Consider the following 25,737-nt stretch of genomic DNA (forward strand, 5'->3'; position numbering starts at 1 on the left):
GGCGGATGCGCAGCGGTGGAGCTCCGGGGGCTGTGCCCAGCTGAAACGAGAAGAGCTTCGGCTGAAACCCCCGTAGCAGAGTTGCAGTGACGGATAGAGAAAAGAAAACGGGTAAAAAATGGCTGGAAATCTGATCTCCGCATCGAAGACTTGGCCGTCCTCTGAGTCAACAGCAGTCCAGAGGAACGACGCCTCAGCCCCCGACCTTGAAGTAGACTATACCGCTTCACGAAGAAAAAATGAGGCTCTTTCGGAGTGGCGGCAACCAAAAGGAGGAAAACGTACTAGCATTTACACGGTGTTATTACAAGAGAGTGGAAAGAGCAAGATGACTTGATGGAGACCGTCATTCTTGCCCCGTTGGAGCCCCTCACCGAGGTAGCGTGGGTCTGTCTACGCCAGCATCTTGTTTGAGGGCGGAGTTGCTTTACACCTGACCAGAAGGCTGCAGAGAGGTCATCTGAAACTGGCGGAAGAAAAAGGCCAACGGGAGAAGAAGCACAATCGCCCGATTCGGCGTTTTGTTGTTGTGCGCGTAACCAGGCACTGACGTGGCGCCCCGCTCTCCGAACATGTGGGAGACGGTACGGTAACTGCACGGACAACACATGCAGGATCCTCAAAGAAGATGACATTTACGGTTACTCTTCCACTGAGGAGCCAGATTTTTTTAGGACTCAGCCGAAGGGGCCTCCCTTTTTACAAGGTTTTGCCGCGTGTTCGCCATTTGCTCTGTCAGCTTCGGCCTTCTGGCTTCCAGCGCATGCAGCATGCTTTTGTCATCGCGAGATCGCAGTTCACGGCTGGCAGACAGAGCAATCCAGTATCCTTGGCCAGAAATGTTTTCTTGTGAAACAGATACACTCTGTTCGCCTTTGCCTTCCATCTTTTCGTGAACTGCTCCTCTCAAGACCATGCTGGCCGGCTCGCGCTACGGCATCAAAGCGTTGGTACCCTTCTGTGCCACACACCGGGGTCACCTGGCTACGGTGGCGAGCGGATTCGCTCCTGCTAGAACTATGAAAGAAAGCATTTACACTCCGGAGGCACCGGCACCCATCGGGCCTTACAACCAAGCAGTGAAAGCAAACGGCCTTGTTTTCGTTAGTGGACAAATCGGGCTCGATCCTCGTACCATGCAACTCGTGGAAGGCGGTGTTAAAGCACAGGCAAAGCAGGTGCGCGAGCGGATATCCGGACGCCAATCCAGCCAGCGTCTAGTTCCTTTGGTACATGCGGAGCGGCCAGACATATCGTTCAGTAAATTGCCGTCGAGCAATTGTTTTCCGCTTGTGGAGGCAAGCGGCTTTGTGAAGCGCCACACATGCTTGGAAAGGAGTCGGCGCGCAGACGCGCACACCACACACACACGGTGAAAATGGACCATTTCTCGGTGTCCCGTTTGGCTGTTTAGGGCTTTCAGAGGTAACAGGCAGGTATCCACTTCCCCCTTTAGTTTCACAACTCATTTTGGAAAGCTTCATCCTTCCTGCGTGTGCGTGCAGTGCCTGGCCAACATATCAAACATTTTGAAGGCAGCAAGGTGTTCTCCCCAGGATATAGTCAGTACCACTGTACTTGTCACTGATACGGCTCACTTCGGTCTCGTCAACCAAGTCTACGGAAAGTTCTTCTCTGACACTTGTGCTGGCCACCAGTGCACAGAAGGAGGATCCGTTTCAAATGAACCAGGCAATAGCGTCTTCCCGACTCGAGCTGCCTATGCTGTCAAAGAATTGCCAATGCAGGCTCTTGTTGAGATAACGGCAGTCGCTGTAACAAACGAGTCTACCCGTTAATCGAACTTCTGAGTCTCGTTCAGGTATTTTTTCATGTCCGAGTGATAATTGCTTCGTCGTTGCTTTGCCTTGGTGGGCGTCGTCGTAGTTTCGTAGCACTTGTATTGCAAGCTCCCGTGGGCTCGTACAAAGTGTATCTGATCGTGACCATTGGTTCCGACTGGAGACGCTTGAGGGGGGAGCAGCCTGGCTAAAGTCCCTGTTGCAAAGTGGAAGATACGTGGGTTCCTTTTTGAATGCAGGAAAAACTCGTACGCGTCTTTGGCCGTTGCTGCCATAAATTCTGCATGTGTAGTGTTCACATGGTCACGCTGATTCGGTGCTCGAACTATCAAATAAGATCCACTTTTTGCATCGCCCTAGCCCGAGCGAGGAGCGTGTTAAGCCACTGCAGATTAAAACGGCTTTCCGGCGCCAGATTTCTCGTGACAGTGGTCAGAGGAGGGAAATTCTAAGGCACTCGGTTTATCAAGAGGCGGTTCTCGTACAGTTTGGGCATTAGTGAAGGAATTCATTGCGACCGGAATTGCGAGGAATCTGTCCCAGCATCCAGCGCTGACGACAGCCTCATGCTCACGCATACCTCTGGCCTACGATAGAAGGGCCCTGGTGAAGGCGCGCGGCAGATAAGACCGGTGGCGGTTCCCGTGGAGAAACGCTCGCGTGTTAGCCTGCCGCGACGGTGTTTCGAAACCAGAAGATGCTCCCCCCTTCTATCAACGGCGAAGGAAGCAGGGGCCGCTTCCGGTCCCACGCTTAAAGAGAGGAATGGAATCGAGACAGGAAGACCTACGGCCTCTGCCGTGCTGCCGTAAAAAGCCTTCACGACCTGCAAGGCTATCAGAGAGGGACCAGCTACATATCGATAAAGAATACTTCGATAGCGCTGATCACGAGAACAGCAGGCCTGCGAAACGGCATAATTTTTTCTTGAGGTGGCCACGGACGAGTGGTGCCTGTTTCCTTAACGCGAGAGGCTCAATGATACGCACCGCCTGACAGCCGCTTTCCCCTCTCAAAATGAGCATACAGTGAAAATTTCATCTCAGGCTTTTGCTCTGACATATGCTGTTGTTGGACGAAGCACATCATCGCCTGCGGGCCACCATGGTGCTATGTAACCATCCCGTGGATCCCTGTCCAGTTTCGTTGGTCCTCCTTTTGACCAGCTTCTCCTCCATTGGCGGATGTGGTACCCGTTTCGCGGAAAGCACCTCATTGCATTATGGCGGGGCAATCGGACGACTTACCGAAACACTGAAGAAAGAAGAACGACTGGGCCGATACCTTCTCCGGGGTATTGAAGCGCTGCTGAATACTCGGCGGATGAGGTTGGCCAGAGAGTTGTGAGTTCTATAGTTTGGGCGTGTTTGTTAGTGCTGCCGCAAGTGCGCATCACGTAGACTGTTTTTGATGTGTGGCCTCAATTGCGGGGCTCTCCTTAGTTGTGCTGTGCTTATCGAGGCACCGCCGTAAAGGAGAAATATGCAAATCAGGGACCAGTTGTAGTGCGGTATTTCTGAAGATAGGTGACCTTATTTTTCGGTGGATTGTCATATGCGTATTCTTATGCTTGCCAGATCGCTAATGTCACGTTGAACTCTGGCTGAGGACGCTCACCGGGGCTTCTTGCAACGGTGTTTTGTGCAGGATATCACGAAGTGTCGTATCAGGACACGGGATGGAGGAAGATGCGTTAGTCAACTTGCAGGCACACCAAGCAGGTTGCACTTGCAAGCGGCGTTGAAATCGAGACTGTCGCCCATCTGGGAGAGCATGGTGAAGTCCTGAAGCGCGCAACACTGGCACATATGCATCTTACGACTTGCGAGATTTGCTCGTCCCGCTACGTGCGTCGTATCCGTCTGCATGCGCCACTGTGGGGCACATTTTTAAAAAAGTCAAGCTATGATAACGCAGTGAGAGTCCGTAAGGCCCACGGAGAATGTCAACAATGGTCGGAAGAGATAGTATGCCTCTAGGGATTTGTTTCACACTTCCACAAATAGACGCGGCCAACACCTACTTCGCCTCCCAGCCATGAAAGTCATGCAGCCTGGCAGCTGGACATTGCTGTCGGGGAGCCTGCCCCGACGATGACGCCGAGAACCGTTGCTCCTTCTGTTTTTGGCCTTTCGTTTCCCTGCTACAAGCATCTGGAGGGTCCTCACCAGACCATGTTCACAGACTGTCGGAAATAACAAAGCAAGAGTTTGTCTGGTCTTCATACCCATTCGGCACCGTCGAATGAGGAGTGTACGTAACCATTGTATGGCGCAGTCAGTCAGCGATCCCTTCGCAGCAACTCACAGTTCGCAGTCCGAAGTATCACCGTTATTCTCGGTGGCGGTTAATAGATCGCCCGGCAAACTGAAGCGGTGTTCTGTGTACTGAATGACCTTCCCCACCGTTAGTTTTTCTAATGGCAAAACCGTTCATTCATTGCACGGGGGAGCGTCCGTTGGATTCATTGCTCGACCCTACTTTTGCGTTGGCTGCACTCGCGGACCATTCCCAACACGTAGGGAAAACTGTCGCCGCCCGTCTGACGAGAGTCTCAGACCGAAAAGGATCATTTTTAGACTCTGTGCACGATACGTGGCTGTATCGTGTCGAGTGTCCTGCGGTACACGCGTGCATAGTTGGTGAAGCCCCTTCTCAGTGGCGTGGCGTTTTTGAAAAGGACGAAAATCATGGGAAAGTCTCGGGAGACCAGAGGTATAAGTTTTTCCACTATGGCTCGCCGGGTGAAGGAGCCGCCTCTCCCTCTCTGGGGTATGAAAAGGCTGATCTCGAGGGCGAGACGCCGGCCAGACACCCCGCTGATGAAAAAGCCGCTTTCGATCGAACTATAAAAAGTAGGACCTTAGCACCAGAACAACCAACTGCTACGCAGTTGTTGCTATGGCAGAGAATAGATCACACACAACTCTCCGAAATAAGGTAGCGTCGCTGTCGCGCCTCGTGAAGTCCCAGAAACATGGTCCCTGCTACAGAAAGTGACCTTTCGTGTGTGCTGCGCTGTTTGATATTAAAGCAAACGACCTGTCGAGGTCTCGAAGCGAAAATCCGTTTCATCCAGGACAAGGAAGGTCAAGCATTGGAATTCAGTCTGTTTATTCTGAACGAGAAGTTCAAACGGTTCCTTATTCGCCTCCATTTGTCGTTCCGGAGGGACAGAGTCCGGAAGAGCTTACTATTGCACACTTGTGCTGGGAGAGAGGGTTGCCGGCAACGCAGCTCGAGATTTCCATTGTTCAGAGAATGCGGCAGAAACGCAAGATTGAGAGACTTCTCCCCCCAACCACAGACGAGTACTCGTTTCAAGCGAGAGCCTCTCTTATGAAGGAGCAGGAATTCAGAGAGTGGGCAGACCGGGAGAGGCGCATCAAAGAGCTGCATGTACGTCACACGAAAGAGCGACTGCAGTTGCTAGTTCGGCTACCTGTGCGCCGCAGCGTGATTTAGATTTATTTTTATTAGTAAAAACATTTAAAGGAATTGAATAATAAGAAATCTCACCAAAAGAAAATGCGACCGAAGGAAAGACTTGCGAGCACCTGCACAGGCCGACCTTTCAACACAAAGAAAAAAGAGCAAAATGGGGAAGAGAAAAAAGGCTTAAACAGCGCTTGCTGCAGTACCTTTCTGGTCGTGTCAGGATCGCAGGTTGGGGCTCTTCCGGTTGGCAATAAGAGAAAGGAGAGAAGCGTTCCGCAACAAGGAAGAGGATGTTGTAGAGAGAATGCGAATGCGTCTATCGCAGAAGGAAGCTGTGCAGGCTATCAAGACAGATGCAAAGCGGATAAAAACGCTACGGCGCATGTGGCAACAGCGTGTTGCCATGGAAAGCCTCATGAATCCACAAAGATGGAAGGCAATCAGCGACAGCTCCAAAAGGGCGTCAGATATGTTTGCTCCTCGGTCGATGAAGGGATACATCCCTGGTGATCCTTACGCTTCGCTGCAGATCACCCCTTCAGCTCTGAAGGTCAGTTAGTTTGCGGCTCTATCGCCTCTCGAAAACACATGGCTCGAGAAACATACGCCTCGCACACTCGCACTGCTCTGTCCGGTGTCGGTGCGCTGACCGTCGTTCCTTCTTCAGGATTTCTTGGCCCTTTCAGAGATAGAGGCGTCGACGGGGCAAAAACACAAGAAAACCGTATTCCCACGAGGACGGAAGACCGCCTCCTCGGGGCGCGCGGAATCAAAGCTAAAACAGGTCGGTGCGGTAGCGACCGGGCTCTCGTCTGCCCATATATTGCATCCTGTCAGTGCCCCATCCCTCACACGCCTTCACATGATGTACGGTGTCTATTTCGCGCAGGCTCTTGAGGAAACGGCCACCCGTCTTCGGCAAGAAGCTGTCCGGGAACAGGCAGAACGGGATCGCGGAAACACACAAGGCCTCGAAGCAGCCAGCGCCATGCTGCAGTTGACGGGTTCGCAGTCGCGTACTGTGACGGATGCCAGCGTGTCCCTCAAAAAATTCCACATTCGTAACATACGAGAGAGACCCGAGACCCCGCGGGTCGAGGAGGTCAGTCGCGACAGAAACTGGGAAGCACAGTGCAACCTCCCTGCGCGGCAGCCGAGCAGTGTCACGTCTCAGCTGTTTAGACGAAAGCCGAGATGACATCGCTTAGGGCCCTTGATGGTGTGCTGTGGCAGGTGTTGCCGGAGGATGAAGCGGTTCAGGTCGCAGCAGTTCTTCTGCAGCGAGTGCTACGGGGACAAACTTGCCAACAGCGAATGTTTGCAGGCAAACAGATGAGGCTGGACCTCATCAACTTCCTCCGTGCTGCTGAGCAACTGAAAGACGTGCCGGTGGAGGACCAACAAGTTCAAGCTATCGGCGAAACCACCGAGGAAGCAGCCGAAGTGCTCATGGCATCGATTCAAGGACAGGCTATCTCCGAGGTAAAGGGAATTTCCAGGCTGTTTGCCAGCGAAACGTCCTTGGCAAGGCCACCTACACTATTGTCGGGTTCCACCACTTCACCTATTGGCAGGTCCCCTGAGCACAATGTGTGGGGGCGCCCCGCTGGCGACACCGCCAGGCTGTGGTATATAACGAACGCGTGCACTGCGATTGCACCATTGTCATGTACAAAAGACTCTAAGTTGTGCCAGCGCTTGCGAGAGGCCGGGTTTGCGTACAGACGCTGGATGAGCTCGCGAAAGAACTCCGGAAGGTGGAAGAGGAACGACGGATTGCTGCGATGGTTAATCTGGCTGAACGAGACCGGAGGATGCGAGAGGCACAAGAGTCTGGCACTCGCCAGGCTGAGGAACTCCTCCGCGCTCGAGAGGATGAAACATTCAAGCGCGTCATGACTCTGCATCACCAGACAGTTGACTCTTACGTCGAAGACATACTTACAGCCTCCGTGGAGCAAGCAGCGAAGCAGCAAGTATGAAAGGTTTTTCTGCAACAGCCCGAAACCAGAGGTTCCAGGGACACGTGCATTGCCACCCTTTTTCCCTTCTGTCTGCGTGCTTCTCTCAGGCTGTCATAGAAGCGAAACTACGGGTCGAACAGCTTTCAGCAGTAGTCGACGAGCTGGAAGAGAGATACTCAAACCCAACCACGATAACCCGGGAGTTGGTGACGAGTTTCCTCCTCCCCCATGTTCAGAGGCAGCAGCTGCACAGGCAACTGCTTCGCGAACAAGAAAAATACGGCATTGCAGCGCGTTACGCCATCGGAGAAAGCTTCCAACCACTCAAACCAAAGTTCGGTCCCCTTTTTCAGTAGCCCACACGTTCTCCGTGGGAACGGTGACCCGTCGCCGCTGTGAGACGAGGTGACTATGTGAAAGACAAATGGTCAGTCAAACGTTCACAATCATGCGGCAGGCGGCCTCTCCTTCTAGTCGCCAGGGCCTCTTCCCACGTCGGAAGGCGGTCCAGGTGACTCACAAAACAAACAGCCGCGCGCAACCCAAAAGGAACCTAGCTCGAGAAAAGCGGTCCGAGGGAATCAACGAGGGCCGTCGTTTTCGTCTACTCTGAGAATCTCTGCGTTAGCCTTGATGCGTCGACGGCGATGGACATCCGCTTGTTCCGCCTCAGAGGACTTTCATGCATCTGCTCTCGTGTTCCTAATGTTTTGAGACATCGTCGTGTCCACCGAATCAGACGAGGCGGGTGTTGGAATCTTCTCTGGCGAAGTCGATGCTGCATTCAGAGCGCGGCGCATTTGGCAGGATGGACCACACAATGCGTTTCAAGCGAGTCGCGTTTCGATGACATGTGAGCGCTGACGGACAGCGACTTACAGTTTTGGCCTTGGATAGATTTGAGGAACGAAAATGTCAACTGCCGCAGTTCGTTCAAGAACTTCCAGTTCTCCTCGGACTCGAACCTGTCAATGATCTCATCTCTTGTCCACGTAAGACCGCAGCGAGCTCCTGCCAATCAAATGCAGCATGCAGACAAGCAGCAGCCCAATCTTTTCCTGCGTATGGGCAGTATCACCTATCAGCCTGGGCCACTCAGCACAAAGAGTCAAGCATGCCGCTTCAGACTGACCTTCTTCGACAAGCGTCTTCAGAATTAGCTTCTGTGACAATACATCCGGCAGTAGGCTCTCAGCGGACGTTTTCTCGCCCGCGGCGGTTGACAGGAGGGTCAACATGGCAGAGAGGCCCCATGCTCCCCAGTTCGCTGTCGTCGCAACTGCAAGGCCAGACAGAGAACCCTCAAAATAGCAAAAGAACTTGTGGAAATGTTGTAGGCTGCAGCGTCTGAGCATCGCAGTCACGACCAACTTACCCAAAGTCAAGTCCGCTGGGACATTGCATCCTATATCTTCTCCGTACTCGACGTTTTCCTTGACACAGTTGATTAAACGGCCCATTCCTAGCTCGTTGCCTGCAACAGATGTAGGCAACAGATACGTTTTCTGATGAGCGACTGCTTTGCGCCACCAGCAGGTGCTGCAGAGAGAGTGTGAGCCTCACCTAGTTCCCCAATGACCGCAGTGGTGGCGACATGATCAGGCCGCAGAGCAAATCTCTCGGGCCGAGTGAAAAAGAACTTGAAAGAGGAATCGAATGCAGTCATATTTGCCCGGTCGTGCGCTCGCGTTTCGCCTTCTTCTCCTGGGCCCGGTCTGGGAAGACATGCCGAGCAATAAAAATTCGTATACGAATCCAAAATGAATCAACACTGGCACTTGCGATGACTCACTGGTTGGCAACAGCGAAGAATTTGCACTTCGAGCTGTTACCTGCCAAGGTTTAGGATGAAATCCGCTGCGTCGTACACTTTCTGTAGCCGCACATCTTCAGCCTCTGTCCAGTTGCGCTGGCAAGCAAATTTGACGTATGCTGCTGTCTCAGTTGGAACGTCCTGAAGAACCAGTGGACAGTCCATCAGCTCGAGGGGGGAGAAGTTGATAAATCTACGCACTGTAGGTGCCGTTCCAGTAGACTGCGAAGTGGGCAGTTCCTCACCTGCAGTGTAGCCGCGGTCAACTCTGCACACTCAACCATGGAAAGGTTTGCCTTTTTCAGAGACTCAAATACTTGCTCATGATTCAGTTCATCTGCGAAAAAAGGAAACGACGGAAAAAGCAAACGCATACGCAGGCGAGCCGAGCAATATATCTCGCTCTATGTCTCTGGGGGAAATGTTCAAGCAGCCCGAGACACTGTTCGAGGCAGGGCATGAGCAACCCGAGACTTGCCTGTTACGAGCACAACTTGTCGGCCCAATTGCTGGAGAGTTCGAGTGAGGGCAAATGCGCCACCAGGGCCGTCTGTGTCTGTAGGAGGCCACATAATTGTACAGTTAGCTGAGCCGACAAGGATCGCCACGACCTTCGTCGTAGCGGAAAGCAGCTTTTCGGCCATTGAAAGGAGCTGACCCTTGCCGCCTGCCTCGTAGAGCGTTTTAACACCACCTTTAATTTTATGGTAGCCCGACTCCCGAACAAGCAACTCTTCCAGCTGCCGGCCCCATTCGGCTGCCAAAGGGAAATGCGTCTGATCCATCATCGTGAAGACGGTATATCAGCTCAGACCTCGTCGTAAGCCTAGGGAACCTGATTGTTTTCTTCTCTGCGAACGTCCGTCTGATCTCGTTGCAACACGATCCAGCTTTGAACTCAAAAGTGTCAAGGAAGTCACTCTCTTGCTTCCACGTACTCGGGTTCACGTCAGCTACCAGGATTGCCAGGCGCATCAGTCGCTAGCAGAAACCGAAGCAGCCGACAACAGCGGTGGCGTCTGTAACTCAAGTAAGAATGCCTGATCCGTTCCCCTGCAATCTCTTTGACGGAAGGATAGTGACCAGCAGGCAACTGTCCGCATAGTCTGACTCACTGACATCTGATTTCGCCCGCAAAGTACCTTGCGCGCCCGCGGATCTTCTCCATCCGTTGACCCCCTCAAAGGCAGCAGGCCAAAAAGGTGTTTCCAAGGGAACACTATAGTCGGATCTAGGACCAATCTCTCAGGAAGACGAATTGACGATATGATCAGCCCCCAGCGGTTCATTAATCGTGACTAAGGTGACGACTGCGATTGTAGGGTACTAGTTCTAAGGACAATGCGAGCTGCGTTATAAGTGAAATCGAGCAACTACGGTTTCCATCTCACGTGTCTAGTTACCGACAAGCCAGCACTCCTTTCCGGGTTTGTCCGTTAATTTTTGTCAAAACGGGCTGCAGGACGTACACGTGGCTGCTCGAGATGGACGAGACTCCACCGTGGCACCGACAAAGCACAGGCCCCCACACACGACCCTGCCACATCTGAGATAACGTTGGCAGGCTGTGCCTATTGTAGTTTTCGGACTTATGTACCTGCCGCTCTTGCGTTTTCCGTCGCACAGACGCAGCGTGTCCAGAGACGAGCTGCTGCCTAAACGAATACGACAGTGTCACTTTTGTGAACTTAGTTCCTTGTGTCCCAAAGTATATGCAAACTCATCCCCCTTCCCCGCTAGAAGCTGGATTCCTGGTCGGTGGCTCCCCAAATTGACTTGGATGAGCTGCTTCCCAATCGCTACGCGTTGATAGAAAACGGTTACTGTGACTCGCTCGATTAGGCAGCATGGTAAGAATCTCTCGATGATTAGGAGCGACATCAGGCAGGCTCTTGGTATGGCTACGTGGTAAAAACGTGTGCTGATAGCAAAGCCGCAGTGTGGCTGTCTTCTGCGATATGATCAAACGTCAGGTTGTACACCGGAAGGGACAGCGGTAGGACAAGTGGACAGCACACGAACCTGGCGTGCCAGAACATTAGCGAGTGACGACATTAATTCAAGGACCTGCGTAAGTTCTTTTGAGTACGAAATTGGACACCATTTACACACTCAGCAGTTCTCTAATCCTCAGGGATGCAGAGGCGTGTAAACGATGGAAATATAACCAGTATCAGTCAGAAGCGAGTAGTCAGAGCTCATCTCCACGGCAGCTCCCATCCGACTTGTCTTCGTGGCCAGCTGCGCTGCCGTCAGTACGTGTCGCCGTGCTGTCCGGTTCCTTCAGGGCTGGGATATTCAACGGCCGCTTAGTCCCACGCACGCTGGGTTCACCCTCACTGACCTGCTCAGAAATCTCGAGCCTCCACTCAAAGAAAGCACCATTCTGGATTTCGAGCATCCTAGGCGAATTAGCTACGTACCGACTGATTCCTGTGTCGATCAAGATGAGCCTACCATCACAGTAGAACTCAATGTTGCCGGATTCCTGCACTGTATGGCCAATGACCATTTTCTCAGACTCCAGTATCCCTAGGGCCTTTTCAAGCTCCTCGCATATCTTCGTCATTTGCCCCATGGAAAAAACCCGTGTCCAGAGTGGACCATGAGAACCGGCCACAAATAGATCACCCGTTCGCAACCCCATAGCCTCGTTGTAGAACCGAACGTTATGCAGCTTGCAATCGTCTGCCAGTTCTTCATGAAGCTGTTGCGTGAGCTTTCCGAGTCCCACAGCAGCGAACTCGCTCGGGATCCCCGCATGGGCGAAGATGACGCCGTTCACCTTTATCGATGCTGGGAATGATCGGAGCATCTTGCCATAATGTCCATCATCCATGAACTGCTGGCGGCGACCCGCGGCACCTCCAAATTCCATCGTTTCTGCAGGATGTGCATATCGAAAATCTCCACAGACATTCATTACATCATGGTTTCCGAGAAGTTGAACGATCTTTCCTCCCCTCTCCTTTGCCTGCGCAGACAGAGTTGAAAGGTAATCGTAAATACGCTTTCCATCGGGGCCTCTATCGACGACATCACCAGTCTGGATCAGGAGAGAGTCGCCACCAATCCAGTTTCCATCTTCGTCCACCACTCCAGCGCCGTACAACAGCAGCATTGTATTGCCGATGTCGCCGTGAAGGTCGCCCACAGCTAAGATCCGAGAACCCGGCCAGAGAAAGTCAAGAGAATCGGATGCCAGAGCAGTCATCGGCCGTGTCAGAAAACACGTAAAAAGGAAAGCGAGCAGGTACACGTTCATCTTCGTGCGCGCTCGACCGCCTCGTTGATTCTGCCATGTGCTCCTGACGCACACGGGCACGATCGTGCTTCTCCCTGAAGGCAGTGCCCCTTTCTCCACCAACGGCCGTCTACATTGGGAGAACCGAAGCGAACCGACAGATGTACGTTCCCTGGAAAGCCAGGAATTATGTGGAAGTGAGCAAAACATGTCTGGAGAATGAAGAAGGAATCTGCGTTGGTAGCCAGCAGCGTGTCCACTACGTCACTAAGACACACAAGATCACAAGGTGGCGAAACGACGCTCCTATGTGGCCTATACTGTGTAATTAAATGTAAGGTTCGACTACAGAAAACTGTCCAGGCCAATTAGTTGCATTATTTGCAATTTTAAATCAGGATCGGCGGTTTGGCCTTGGTCTCGAATAGCTGGACTGCCGCAGAGCAGGTTCTGCTACACGGCCGCCTCCATACACTTAACTCTAGATACACTCCTCAACACGAATTGATATCTGGACGACAATAATACAAATATTGGTCAAAACGTTTCTGCTGTCAAAAATGCGCGTCAGTTCACCCGCAATCGCACAGCAACTGAGCAGCATCTAAAGGAATGTCTCGCGGTGGGAAGTCTGCATGCAAAAGGAGTGACCCCCCCGGTGTTGAAAGACGACTTTCTCGTCTACTGGTCAAACAGTGACATTTTTTACTTCTCCATTTATGCCAAGGGGGCCGTCTACGCTTCTTTTTGCTCGTGGAATGATAGATGACCTCTTGACCAAACTGTCCGACGGCTTGACTGTCGAGGACGGCTCTTCCTGCTTGAAGCGCATGGTAGAGGCCTGGCCGACTCGCAGGCCTGCAACACGTGACCAGCGCTCGACAGCCGTAGACATACACGCCTTCAACACATAAGCTTACTTCGTTCAACTTCCGCCCTGACAGGGTTCGGGATCTGTAAAAGGAATTTATGACAGCAAGGGTGCGAGACTTGCTGGCAGACCGTACCATCGCATGAATCGGTTCGAATGCTGCCTGGACGATATCTCTGTTTTGGATCAAAGTTCCCTACAGTTGCACAGATTCAGTTTCCTAGCGGATGACCTCCTACCGAATGCGGTTCTTCTGAATATTCAGAAGTCTCTGCTTTTCAGACACGTAATCGTCTTCGTCAGCTCTTCGTTCTGCCTGTTCGATCCTCAACAGCGAGTCTGCATTCCTCGAAATGGGATTGAGGTTCTGAAGACGTCGCCACTTGTTTCCTACATACCCAAGGCTTCCAGTACATCCTCAGTGTCTTCCTCTGGAGCCTGAAATAGAGCATATAGCTAGCGTTGTTTTCCCTTGCAGAGCACCCCTTCTTACGTGAACGCGGATTTTGAAGTCAGATTTCCCTTGGAATGCAGACAGCAGAGCGGTGGAGCCGCCCTGAATGTGGGCAGATTGATATTTTCTCCAAGCGTTGCGCAGAATACACAATTTTCTTACAGGACCGAACGGGATTTGCTTCAGCTCTTCTCCCGCGCAGAAGGCACTTCCACATAGTGTGGCAGCCATGCATACACCAATGTAACAAGGGGCTGGATTCATTGTGAGATGGAAGGTCTGGATATCGCAGCTGTACGCAACCCTTTTGGAAAGAAATCGCTACACGCGAATGCTCCACTGGAGCAACGGGGAATGACAGCCCGCTCCCCGTAGATACAGCAGGAATCGCCTGTCGCTCTATAGGGGAGACTTGTTTAACTTGCTGTTCGTCGGATCTGTCAGATGCGAATTCGAACGCACTCGCTCCTGACGCCTGGTCGCTTCCATGAGAGAACGAACTTCAATGTGGCGTCATTAGAGGGAAACACAACACTGTGGCTACGGACCGGCTGGTTTCCACTCTTTGTGCTGCTGGCGAAAATGGTACACGCCAGTCGCCGTAGAAGAGTAGAGTGAGCGAGCCCATGCGATCTGTCTATCTGAATTGCATCCAGAGGCCAATATCATGCCAACTACAAAAATTGGGACGGATTAGTACAGCTTCGCTACCATGCGATTCAGCTCGGAAAGTGGAAATGAAGCAAACGCGTGAAACCGCAGGAGAATACGGTGTGCGGCCATGCTGGAACACTCGAGGTTGACGATGGCGATAATGCGGATTCGTGGCGGGCTGATTCACACACGTCGTGTAAACTGTGCACCGTTTTCTCTAGCGATGGCATCGCCGTCCCTCCGTTGCCCACTGTAGGCCTTTTTAAAAACTCTTCCCTGGGCTTGGTGAGTGGGTATTGCAGCGCACGGCAACCGTCGCTTCGTATTGCGACAGAGTGTTTTTTCTGGATGCTAGCAGGAGTCTTGCTCCACAGCAATTTCCCCATCAAATCTACACAAGCGGATCAGTTGGAAGCACTAACAAATCTTCGCAAAAAGCGACCACGAATTAAGCCATTGTTTCGACACTCGACAAGATGACTTTCTCTGGTTCGACATTCTGAAGTCGCCTCTCCTGTTACCGGCCAGAGGTAACGGAGCCGCTTTCGTCGATGTTAATTGTAATGTACACATTGGTACGCGCTGGCGGAGTTAAAAAATTTCTGTTTTCTTTTTCTGAGGAGGGCTCAGCCCGGTCGGATTCGAAGGCAACAGCGCCGGTTCCCTGACTGGAGGGTATGCCTTTGCCAGCAAAAGGCAGATCAGTCACACTGCCAGGATCAAGTTGACCATCCAAGTTCCCTTGTTCAAGCTGGCTTCGTAACATGCCAGCACTAGGAAAATTGGCTCTCTCGGAAGTAGGCCGAAGGTTTGAAGGATACTGTGAACTACTTTCGGCTTGTGCCACGTCACTAGTCTTAACCTCCTGCCGAATGGCCTCCAACTGGATTGCAATATATTGCAGGTCACTGAGGGATAGCTCCCCAGCTTTCACCCGGTCCACAATTTGATGCATTTTCTCCATATCACGTTTTAGTCCTTCCAGAAGATCCTCTGCTTCTTTTTCTCGGTCCGTTGGCATGTCTGCAGTTTCCAAGAGTTGCTGAATAGCTTGCATTGATCTCAGTATGCGAGCCTTTATCTCGAAGGCTCCCTGCAGAATGGCTGCCATTAACGCTTCTCTGGGGCTTGCTGCGACATGCGGCGACATTTTTTTGAGCTGCAGCTGGTGGTGACCGGAAGTATTCGGACTGGCAAAACTGATCTCCATTGCCTTGTGAAGGGCAGCCGCAGCTGCTGCTAAAGCTACAGAGCCTACCCTATCTTCCGGAAACACAGGTTGTGTTGCATTCATGGGCATATGATCATGAGCGGAATTCATGTAATGCGGGTTCGGCTCGATAGTTGCCGAGTCGAGTGTGGGCTCTGCATCCTTCTTTGTCCCGTACACGTCATCTGCCTCACTCGCGTCTGAATCTGGTGAGACTCCCTCCATTGAAGATGCGTTGTCTCCGAGGAGGAACTGCCATAAGCTCTGCATCTCCGTATTCGAGAGGTCCTTTCTCTCAAGACGTGAAAGCCCATCTTCAACAACTCCAATATCGTCTCTGATGAGTTCGAGTTCTTGTGCCAGGTCGTCGACTGGACCATTGTCGGCATCAGTGTTATTCATGGTTCTAGTCAAATTTTTCTCTTCGATCCGCAGCTCCGACAACAGCGACTCCAGCAGTTCACGCAGCTTTTCCGGCTGAAAATCCGAATGCGGAGCTGCTGCACCATCGCCTGACAGCCCTTGTGAATTCCGGTTGTGGCCAGACTGAGAATATTTGGAACCGTTGTCGTTGTTTTCTCCTGAAGGTTGCTGTACAACGGTGACACCGGGGGAGGGAAACGCTGATGTATTGGGTCCCGCCAAGTGTGGCTGGTGATCCGAGTGCCTCCATGGGAAACTGGAGCTTCCTGTGAATGATTCAAGCTCACTGATTATTTCTTCCAATCGTTGGTGTTGTTGATCCGTGAGGTGGCCGCCTTGCGTTTGTTGAAACTGCATCAAATAGTGAATCTCTGTTAGCAGCTGTTGTATGCGGTGCAACGATGGCGTGGTTCCGAACTTGGGGATCCCCCCCGAGACCGACGGTAGAGTCGCTCATCACAGGTCCGAGAACAGCGTCGTGGTGAAGTGGCAGAACCAATCCTCCACTCCCGTCTGACAGTACACCCTCGGCACTGAAGGGTAGAACAGCAACCGGTATGGGTGCCTGGTGGAACGTCTTGTCTGGGTGACCTACGCAACCGCGTATATGACAGTAATGTGCCGCAGCTGCAGCTGCAGAATATTCTTTCTGCAGCTCTGCACGGTTTTCTTCCAGCGTTGCGTACCCAGCGGAAACGTTTGAAGTGTCGACAAGATGGTGACTTTCCCCAACGAAGTCGCCATGATGCAACTCTGGCGCTCCAGAGTTACCTCCTATCTGCACGTGGGAAGATGTATGCTGAGGAACTGGATAGATATCCAACCTGCTGTTTCCTTTATGGCCATGGGGTGCTGGATGAGAATAGGGCTGCTGATTGTGACCGTGAGGTTCTTCAACTGCAAGACCTTCCCCTCGCTCGAAGTGTGATGCACCGACTGCCGCAGGGACTCCGCTCTTTACCGCAAGGGAAGGAGAAGGTACGTCGAAGAGCAACGACGGCACTGGTGAACCGGGAGCTAGAGGTGCCAACGGCGCCGGGGACCCGTCATCAGAAACTGGAGAACGTGCCTCGGATCTGTCTCGCTGATGCTCGATCAAAACGACATCATGAGCATGGTGGTCTTCACTGGGGGCAAGACTGTGGAACGCAACCGGTGGCAGAGGTGAGGGTGGTACTGGCGGTAGGACTCGACTGGGATCAGTATTGTAGTACTTACGGTGCTGGTTGCCTATGTCGTTGAGTTCGACGACGTGAGAAGGTGGCAGACGAGAGTCGCTACCAACAGAAGATGGGATATCAGCAGAATCCAGAGCTGCGTGTCTGTTGAATTCGTTTATTCCATGAGCTCGAGGACCCAGATAGACTCCACCAACAGGCGGTGGTGGTACTGGCAACTGAACAGTTGAAGATGAATAGGGAGCGGGTTCCTTTTTGCTCTTCAGACCCCAAGGTTTGAAGGCCGGCAGCAGACGCCGGGCCCTGGTACCGACTTCATCATAACGTGATCTGTCACCAAGCCGATCTTTTGCAGAGTGAGAGGATAGCGCAGCGATGCTGGGTCTGTTCGGTAGTTCAGGAGTTGAAGATGGTATCCCAGCAACTGTGTGAGCCAGGGAGAGTGCTGCGAGGGCTGCTTGTTGCGTAACTGGGTCAAGAGGAGACATGGTGGAGTCTCCTGTTCGGTGTTTAGTCCGTTCCGACTCGTTCACGTGTGAATTATGAACGGAGGAGTGCACACTGCTGCTTTCTTTGGAGGAAAGGGGAACAGCCAGGTGTGGTGCTGGTATTTCCGAAACCCCCTTCGCCTGCTCTCGTCCTGGGCAGGCCCTCTTGACTGCAGTCTTCTTGCAAGGATACGATACCTTCTGCTTGATGACCTGGGGAGAGGGCAATTGAGTAGCGTTTACCAAGGGTACATATTAAAGGATAGATCCAACAGTGCCACTATGAGTAGCTGCACGATTTAGTGTGGTACCTTTCCTCATTACGCAACAGCTTCTGACATATATTGTATTCCTTACCTTATCACAGCGGGACGCAACTTCTTTTTCCAAGTCTTCGCATTTCTGGCGAACTTGAGTCTCTGTGCATTCGTACGCTTCCTTGTACTCTTCTTGCTCGAAACACTTGCCGGCAATATAAGCGGGAACGGGCACGCATTCCTCGACCTCTGTTGGTTTCACGCATGAGTATTCCATTGCCTTTCGCGCCGCCTACAAGGATTTACAGAGTGTGCCACAACAAACTATGAACTTCTGATACCAACAAAAATCGCATCACTCAGGACATCGGTGACGTTCATATTGTCCAAGCCCATTTTTTCTTCTTCTCTTCGGTACATAGAAACGCTTGGCACTTTTGTCCCTACATTGATGCTTCCCTATGTGCAAGGAGCGACAAAGGACGAATTTGTGTACGAGACCTCTCTGTCAAAAGGCATGTGCCGTCGCACCTTTTCAAAGAACCACTTCCAACGTGAACCAGAAAGATCGAGAGGGTGATGCAAACGAATGCAGTCCCATGGTCCACGTCTGCAACGAATTCGCTACCTCTCGCGGATTTCTTTTATGAGACGCCCTAGGGCGCTCAAATATTAGATGTTCCAACCTACACGGTAGCAAGTGGTGGCATCAGTCTTTTCAACAGGAGAACATGTGGTCACAGGCACCTTCGTCTGGCAGGCGAAGTCTTCGGTGAATGGCAAGGTTTTCATGCACATTTCTTTCCGCTTCACGGATCGCGTTTTGCAGTTTGATGGCACAAGCTGCCGCTTTTCTGATTCAGACCGGCACACATAGGTCTCGGTGAACTCCTCAATCTGCAAGAAACCCAAGATGCTGCGTTAGGAAACCATGGACCGTGAAATTAGGTGGTCTAGTCAATTCTTCTCCAGCTACCATTAGCTAGCCCTCAGGAAACAACTTCGGAGAAGTCTCTTCTTCCGCAATCCTACCATGTAGCATGTGTCGGGTTCTGCATCCTTGACTGTTTCACACACTTCCTCGTCGGCTTCAGTTTCGCATTCTCCTTGGGTGTTTTTGAGGGAAACATCCTTGCACGTTTTTTGAACGCGCACTGGTACGTCGATACAATGCCGGAGGCTGTGTAAAGGCACCGCTGGTCCATAAACGGCTCCAAGGCGTCGCAGCGAATTGTTCCGATTTCCCGCCGCTGCCGCTACCAAGGAGCCGCCGTCTCCGCCGGTCGGTGGCATAGATTCACCATCTGATAGCAATGTGCCGCTTCTGTCAGATTGGACTGTCTCATACCCAATGGTCTTACGCGTACGCCCGAGCACTCGGGTAGAAAGAAGTTCAGCCTGAGGCTCCCCTGTGGAGGGTATCGTTGAGCAAGTCCGCTTCACCTCAGTATATGAGCAATCGAACTCGTTGACAACCTGTTCTTTCTGCAGGCAGTAGTCACATGAGTCTAAAAGTGGCAATGGTGAATGAACGGCAAGAAAAGTGGCAAGCTAACGCACGCTTTTCTTCTGAAACCCCGTTCTCTCGCGGTCGTCAGGAGGGGACTCACTGTACACCGGAATATGCGGCCCGTGAAGAACTGACAGCGCCACACTCACCTTGATACATCGGTGCTTTCGTGTTTGCTTGATCACGTTGCACTTTTGTTTCATACGCGGACGAGAACATGTGTATGGAACGTGCCGTTGAGCTTTTCGGTGGCATAAAGAATGTCCGCCGACGGAACCGAAGGAATCTTCGAGAGGACCACTGTCCTGCTCGCCCTGATTCACCTCCACCAGCTTGCGAAGTACTTTGAGAGGAAGCTTGTTTTTCTTCCACGATTCCTGGTCTTTTGGCGGAGGCCTCACAGCCGTCTGCGGCAGTGTTATGAATTCAAGTTGCCCCTCGCAGTAGGTTTCCAAGGTTTCCTTGACGCAGTCGAATGATACTGGTTTCACCACAGACTTCGTGCATTGGTCTGAAACTTGGATGTCTTGGACCGTACATTCTTCCACGGTGGAAGTCAACGCGCATGGGTACGGCTGTTGAACCATCCATTCCTTCGTACACTTTCCAGGCAGTTCGACTAGCCTCTTACTGCATTTGAGCTCGTAGTTGACCAAATTACACGGCTTTTCAATCCACCTCATGCCAACCTATTTGCACGCACATAATGAGACAATGGCCATCGCGTAACGCCGTAGATGCCTCTCCGGCGTGAGATATTCGTTATATGTTACATCATAGGAAAAGCACAGCCAGGATACTCATGGGATGCCATGCGAATCAAGTACCTGTTTTGGCGCGATTGAGGTGCTTCTATAAGCGAAACACCTTGTTGCGGCACTCCGATCCAAACACACCTTTAACGGCAATCGTCACTGGAGCAACAGCCGGTAATACATTGTCGCGCTCTGGCGGAATAACTACGACCCCCAGGTTCGGAATAGAAACGTGTTGTCTTTTTAAGTTCAACGCTTGCGACTTACTGGACCACCTTGCTGACTTGCCATGCACGTACGTGCCACGAAAAAACGTATACGCGATGCTCTACCAGAGTTTCTTCCAGCGGCTTACTCTGTGACAAACTCGAGGAACTTGTAAGATCTGCGGTCTACAAGTCACCCGTTTTTCCGTTTTCGGGCAGCTGTAGGGTTCTGCTAGTTGCACGACTTCGTGGCACAGCTCCTCGACGCTCACAATTTTATCAGCGCACTTTCCCAAACCCCCACTCGACTCCTTGCTCGATAGAATGGAATCCGAATCATCTATGTACTGAACAGTCTCAGGAGGAGCGGCTGACACCCTTTCCGCTCCGGCTGCTGAGAGGATGATGCCGAGGAGGAAGCTCGCACAAGCAAATAGGCCGGTATGTTGCATTTTGCAGCCACTATTTCGGAACAGTTTCCTGGTTTTGGTTTTTACATAAAGAATGTGGCCCGTGAACCGAGTGGCCGTCGGAGGATACGGACTCGTTCCCATCCGCTGCCGCCACCGATTTTGTGTCGGAGAGGCAACACAGCGCCTGACAGCTTGCCTGCTAGTCGAAGGGGCTTTGCAATGACAAGAAAAATATTTGATTTGGTCCACACGTACCAGCACAGATGCACACTTGATTCAAAAGGACAAACGCTTGTTACCGGTAGTATGAACGCCAGGAATATGAGTGACTGTAGGTCTTGTCGATCTGGCGAACTTCACGCAAGCAAACTGGCTGCAGATCTGCGGTTGTCGCCGCCTAGGACGGCAGAAGAGGATCATTGCGATACTTAAAAAGACGCTGAGCGAATGCCACTCCTTCGTCAAACAACACAATATTCAGGCGAGCACAACAAAGGTAGTCAAATATCTCAGTGGAAAGATGTGCCGCGGCCGATCGAACAGGACTCGCACAGCCAGCCAGCGAGCACCGGGTTCGTGCAAACGCACGCGCAGAAACCGCCTGTATGCTGGCAGAGTCTTGACACCGCCTCATTTTGGGAACCGTTACACTCCGTGGGTGGTTTCCAAAATACCGTCGATGTTGTTCTACAGTTTTCCTAGGAGGATCCCTGCGTCCTGTGAATGCGCTGAACCCGATGCAACTTGACTGTTGAGAAGCGGCGACGTGTCGGAGAAAGGAGATTGGTTAGTCCTACCAGTCACATCAACTGGACGGCTTAAGTCACCCCCCGTTGAGCGCTCCCCCAATGTGACTGCAATGGGACTCAACCACAATTGGTAAAGCAAACTGTTCCGCGTGACAAGCGCTCCCATTTGCCTGCAACATGCTGAGGAATAACAGAGAAACGACGTCTCCGGAAGCGAAACAGAGCTACCGTTTATTGAAATGCCCATGAGGACTACGAAGGTTGAGGTACATTGGTGAAAATGTATCGTTGCCCTCTAGTGGGGTATTAAATAAATGGGTGTTTCGTCTATCTTATTTAATGAAGGCTCTTCGTTAGCTGCTTGTTTCGTGTTTCGCTGTCTCACGGATCACTTAAACGATTTTTTTTTCGTCTGACGCTAGCACCATATTGTTGTCCACGAGAGCCTTCGCCGCCTGCGGCACTACCACTATCTCCAAATGTACGTCCACGTGCAGCATACTAACAGCATGAGATGCCAACGGACATCCAACGAACTTTAAACAAAACGCATGGTTGGGGTGCTCTTGCCACTCACTTTCATCGCTACGGTTTGCTCCCGTGAGTCAATCATCGGTTTATGCTCTAGCACGCGAAAAGAGCAGGTTTCTCTTTCCGATCCCTTGATTAGTTGGATTTTCGATGGTGAACGTATACTGCCGAGAGTTACAGCTTACCAGCACGGATTCTTTGTGTTGCTTCTACCCGAACGGAAGATTGTTTCTCGATCCCACACGGATGTCACCCGGGCTGCTGGGACTATGACAGCTGTTGACAGGTTGGTGACCTCAGGTGGTCTTGAAATAATCTCTTTCCATGAGGTGGGTTGGTTGCGTGAAACACAGCGCACTAGTGAACCGCTGCTGAAGCGACACGCTCTATCTATTCATCGTTTCGGTCTATGGATGTTTGAGTCAGAGTATTTGTAGCTCGCCTTTTAGCCACATATAAAATGAAATTCATTTGTCACTTGCATTGGGCGCCGTCTACAAAACGGCGGTTTAATGAGAGACGTGTTGGTTCGCTCTTGACTCTCCTGTTAGCCACTTTCCCCTTTTAATTCTTTGATCCTTACCCACGTGATTATTTTTTGGGAAGCCGGATACGAAGAACAGAAGGACTACAGTTCATCCCTATCCCTCCTTCTCCATCACGAGTGAACCAAGCCCCGATCAAACAGCGGATAGAGTGTGACAGATATGCTGTATTTTTTGGATTTTCTGAGCGTTGTGGTTATACACCGCGAAAAAGGTTTTCCTTCTTCCGGCCACACTGTTGCCATGTGGTCGTTGGTACTTTCTGTGATAGCTAGGTAATTCACTGACTGGTTGAGCACTCGACACCAACACAGTTCAGCAACCTACAACCTCCACGACGGTTTGTTTTCCTCAGTTGTCGCGGTCTCGCCGCCCTCTCTGCTGGCGACAGTGGGCCTCCCGAAATGAGTTCCAACACGTTCACCTTCCCCTCACTTACACAACCACGAGATGAAGCGTTGGTGGATCAACATGAAACACAGAACGCATCTGATTCGAGTGAAACGATGCAGAAGAAGACAGGACGTTCCCGTCGGCTGCAGAGTCCATTGCTGTGCGAAGTCGATGCTGCTGGCTGGTCGGATCAGCGTTGATTGCATGCGGGTTGACTCGCTCCGAATGACGGCCGTCGCAACACACCAGTTCAGCGTGCAACTTTTTTTTTAACATCTTGTCACGCTAGTTATTTCAAGCCTTTACGCAGAGTGCGACTATTCTTTTGCGTTTGCTTATCCCCCATGCTGCAGTCGTGCCGTCCTACTATTTGTTCGGGCACGAATTTTACGTTTTCACGGGCGGCGTGACCACAGAGCGCGTTGTCTTCGAAGATATTCCTGGTCGTCTCAGTACGGTAAACAGTAACGTCAATTTTTCTTGCATCGATGAAGCTTCCTTTCCTCTCCGGAGCGTTGCGCACAGCTTTTGCGCACACAGCTGCATCTTCCGTAGCCCGCGGTGGTTCATCGGACGGCCTGGTCAGAACGGAGTTGAATTCCCTGTACCAGCGCGTGAGAGACGCAGCGGGCAAATTCAAGTCTCCGATGTTTAGGGAATACTTCATTCGACGGGTAAGCTGCGATGCTATTTCCCTGGTGGCTGAGCGCTGTGGTTGAGGGAAAGTGCCGAGAAGGGTCGGGTTTCGTACCCCAGTGAGTTGCGGGCACGTCGACACCTCAATGCAGAAAGAGCCAGTTCGTGGTTTTAGCCGTTTGCGCAGCACAGGCTTTCGAGTGGCCGGGTCCTGTATTGGTGAAAGGGTCTAGCGTTCTGCAAATAGGCACCCTCGGCCTACGCTGCGGCCTTCCCACTGGTCGCAAATGACTTGGTGTTCTTGACGGTTTTCCGGCCCGCCATCTGCGTGTGCGGGACGAAGTTTTTCTTCACCTCACATCAATGGCTAGAACGTGTCGCTGGGACATACACTCCTCCTTCGACACAGCTGAACGTGCGCGCCGCCGCAAACTGTCTCGGGGACCACTTGCCCCTTGCCGGACTGAAGGAAGCAGTTCGACGAGACCGACACGCTCAGCCAGTGTTCCGCAAGTTAGACGCTGCCAACTGGAATGGTGGACCTCTTGTGGAGGGCATGCGCGTGCTTGCCACGTGCATCCGTCCATCGGAAACACTCAGTTGCACGGGCGGGGCCTGTGGGCGCGCAGCACATAGAGGCTCAACTGCTCTGCGGCGTGCGAGATTGTGGAAACGGTCAAGAAGCGCCGGCGAAATCCGTCGTCTCCAGCCTTTCTGAACAGAGCGGGTGACAACTGGATCCGGCGGCGTGGCCGCATTCTAAATTTCGTATCTAACTGCCACCACTCGTGTGGAATGCATGGGTGTGTGATACCATCTGTATTGCGCTCGTGCACACACACACACACACTTTTGATGACGCGACCGCACTTTGCTCTTTCTGGTCTAATTTACAGGCTGACGAAGACTTCAGGAGCATGCAGGAGAGGCTGTCGTCTGCGAGCGCCGAGGAGGTCGAGCAGTTTAAAAAGCGCATGGAGGCCCACTGCGCACTCCTGCATCGCCAAACCGTTGTTGCGAATCTGTACCATACGGACCAGATTGCCTATCTGAAGTGAGGTCTGCTGATTACCGTCACTCGTTTGAACCCCCGGAGGTCTGTGAGAACCGACAGGCGTCCATCGGCAGTCCCGGCTGTCTGTTGACATATGGTCTTTTTTATACTTTCCCTGTCATGGGTGCACCAGAGTGAAGTCCGTATGTGGATCCTAGTCAGCTGTCTGCTGTCGTGTTGCTCCACATGCTGTTAAGCCCGTCGCCCGAAAATGGCCGCGGGTTTTGCCACAAACAAAAGGAAGGCATTCTGACCTGGCGTACCTGGCTCTTTCGCAAAAGGCCTTTGCAGCGCCTGGGCGACTCCAGCGTTCCTCCCGCCTGTCTGTAATTACACAAGCTTTACGACGCCACGCGTCACCTCCCATCTGTTAGATCAGCTGGAAGAGACGCACAGGTAAACAATTTGCTATTTCTATTGGTCTGCTAAGGTCATCAGTCGTTGCCTCCATTGCTACTCTCTCTTTCTAGTGTATCTGCCTTGGCGTGAGCTGCGTTTCAAACCATTCGGATTGCCTTGAAAATGCCCGAGATAATAGGTTGGTGGCCATGCGCGAAGACTGACTGTTCCCTCGCGGGCTAGCCCAAACATTTCAGCTGTGCTTGAGGCGGGTCGCCCCTCATCGGAGAGTTCGCCCCTTATTTTAACTCAGAGGACGATATTCTGTCGCCTCTGGAGGACTCGTCTGCCTTAGTAGCAACGCGCAGTGCCTCGATAAGAGAAAAGGGCGAATGATGGCAACGGCGTAGCGCACAAAAAAGTATCGCGAACCTAGACGGATGATGCTGTTCTGCAAACAGTGAATCCTATGTCTATCGCTCGCGGTTTGTGCCTCGGGGTTGTCTGGTCGTGGGAATTCAGTCTCGGAGTTAGGTTCCTGTTCAGTTGTCAGGACCACGCCAACTGTAACACTAAAAACGTTTTGGAGCACGCGAGTATGAAGCAGTGCGTTGAAGACCGTTCATGCTAGGCAAAACGGTTCCACCAGATACCGGCGTCTCAGCGCGGACACGAAAGACTCCAGCACTTTTTGGACGGCATGCAGAAGTCGGTCCATTTGTTCACGGACCACCATCCCAGCACGGGTGCCATCTTCTTAGAAGCCCCGGAAACCAATCTGCAACGTGGTTTCACCCTGCAGACCGGGGT

General features: G+C 52.1%; 6 protein-coding genes across 6 annotated transcripts; 2 read left to right on the forward strand and 4 right to left on the reverse strand.

The window, feature by feature from the left end:
• Positions 1–5,063: 5,063 nt before the first annotated feature.
• On the forward strand, positions 5,064–7,222 carry NCLIV_009010 (conserved hypothetical protein; the record flags this gene model as incomplete). Its single annotated transcript, XM_003880416.1, has 5 exons — positions 5,064–5,201; positions 5,566–5,790; positions 6,130–6,342; positions 6,474–6,722; positions 6,965–7,222. The coding sequence occupies 5 exons, from the start codon at positions 5,064–5,066 to the stop codon at positions 7,220–7,222; spliced, it is 1,083 nt and encodes a 360-aa protein (XP_003880465.1).
• A 331-nt stretch (positions 7,223–7,553) lies between these two features.
• On the reverse strand, positions 7,554–9,992 carry NCLIV_009020 (conserved hypothetical protein; the record flags this gene model as incomplete). The annotated part of the gene is made up of 8 exons (XM_003880417.1): positions 7,554–7,597; positions 8,084–8,215; positions 8,337–8,483; positions 8,580–8,678; positions 8,768–8,919; positions 9,037–9,158; positions 9,263–9,354; positions 9,956–9,992. 8 exons carry the CDS (start codon positions 9,990–9,992, stop codon positions 7,554–7,556), a joined length of 825 nt encoding a protein of 274 aa, XP_003880466.1.
• Positions 9,993–11,208: 1,216 nt separating this feature from the next.
• On the reverse strand, positions 11,209–12,231 carry NCLIV_009030 (metallophosphoesterase, related; the record flags this gene model as incomplete). Its single annotated transcript, XM_003880418.1, has 1 exon — positions 11,209–12,231. One exon carries the CDS (start codon positions 12,229–12,231, stop codon positions 11,209–11,211), a length of 1,023 nt encoding a protein of 340 aa, XP_003880467.1.
• A 933-nt stretch (positions 12,232–13,164) lies between these two features.
• On the reverse strand, positions 13,165–13,850 carry NCLIV_009040 (conserved hypothetical protein; the record flags this gene model as incomplete). Its single annotated transcript, XM_003880419.1, has 6 exons — positions 13,165–13,215; positions 13,269–13,308; positions 13,372–13,471; positions 13,531–13,570; positions 13,626–13,688; positions 13,749–13,850. 6 exons carry the CDS (start codon positions 13,848–13,850, stop codon positions 13,165–13,167), a joined length of 396 nt encoding a protein of 131 aa, XP_003880468.1.
• Positions 13,851–14,757: 907 nt separating this feature from the next.
• On the reverse strand, positions 14,758–19,989 carry NCLIV_009050 (conserved hypothetical protein; the record flags this gene model as incomplete). Its single annotated transcript, XM_003880420.1, has 6 exons — positions 14,758–16,041; positions 16,835–17,150; positions 17,366–17,520; positions 17,897–18,088; positions 18,487–18,563; positions 19,464–19,989. The coding sequence occupies 6 exons, from the start codon at positions 19,987–19,989 to the stop codon at positions 14,758–14,760; spliced, it is 2,550 nt and encodes an 849-aa protein (XP_003880469.1).
• Positions 19,990–23,386: 3,397 nt separating this feature from the next.
• Positions 23,387–24,592, forward strand: NCLIV_009060 (conserved hypothetical protein; the record flags this gene model as incomplete). Its single annotated transcript, XM_003880421.1, has 2 exons — positions 23,387–23,572; positions 24,431–24,592. 2 exons carry the CDS (start codon positions 23,387–23,389, stop codon positions 24,590–24,592), a joined length of 348 nt encoding a protein of 115 aa, XP_003880470.1.
• Between the last annotated feature and the right edge of the window lie 1,145 nt (positions 24,593–25,737).

Source organism: Neospora caninum, chromosome III (genome assembly GCF_000208865.1).
Source record: "Neospora caninum Liverpool complete genome, chromosome III".
Classification (NCBI taxonomy): domain Eukaryota; phylum Apicomplexa; class Conoidasida; order Eucoccidiorida; family Sarcocystidae; genus Neospora; species Neospora caninum.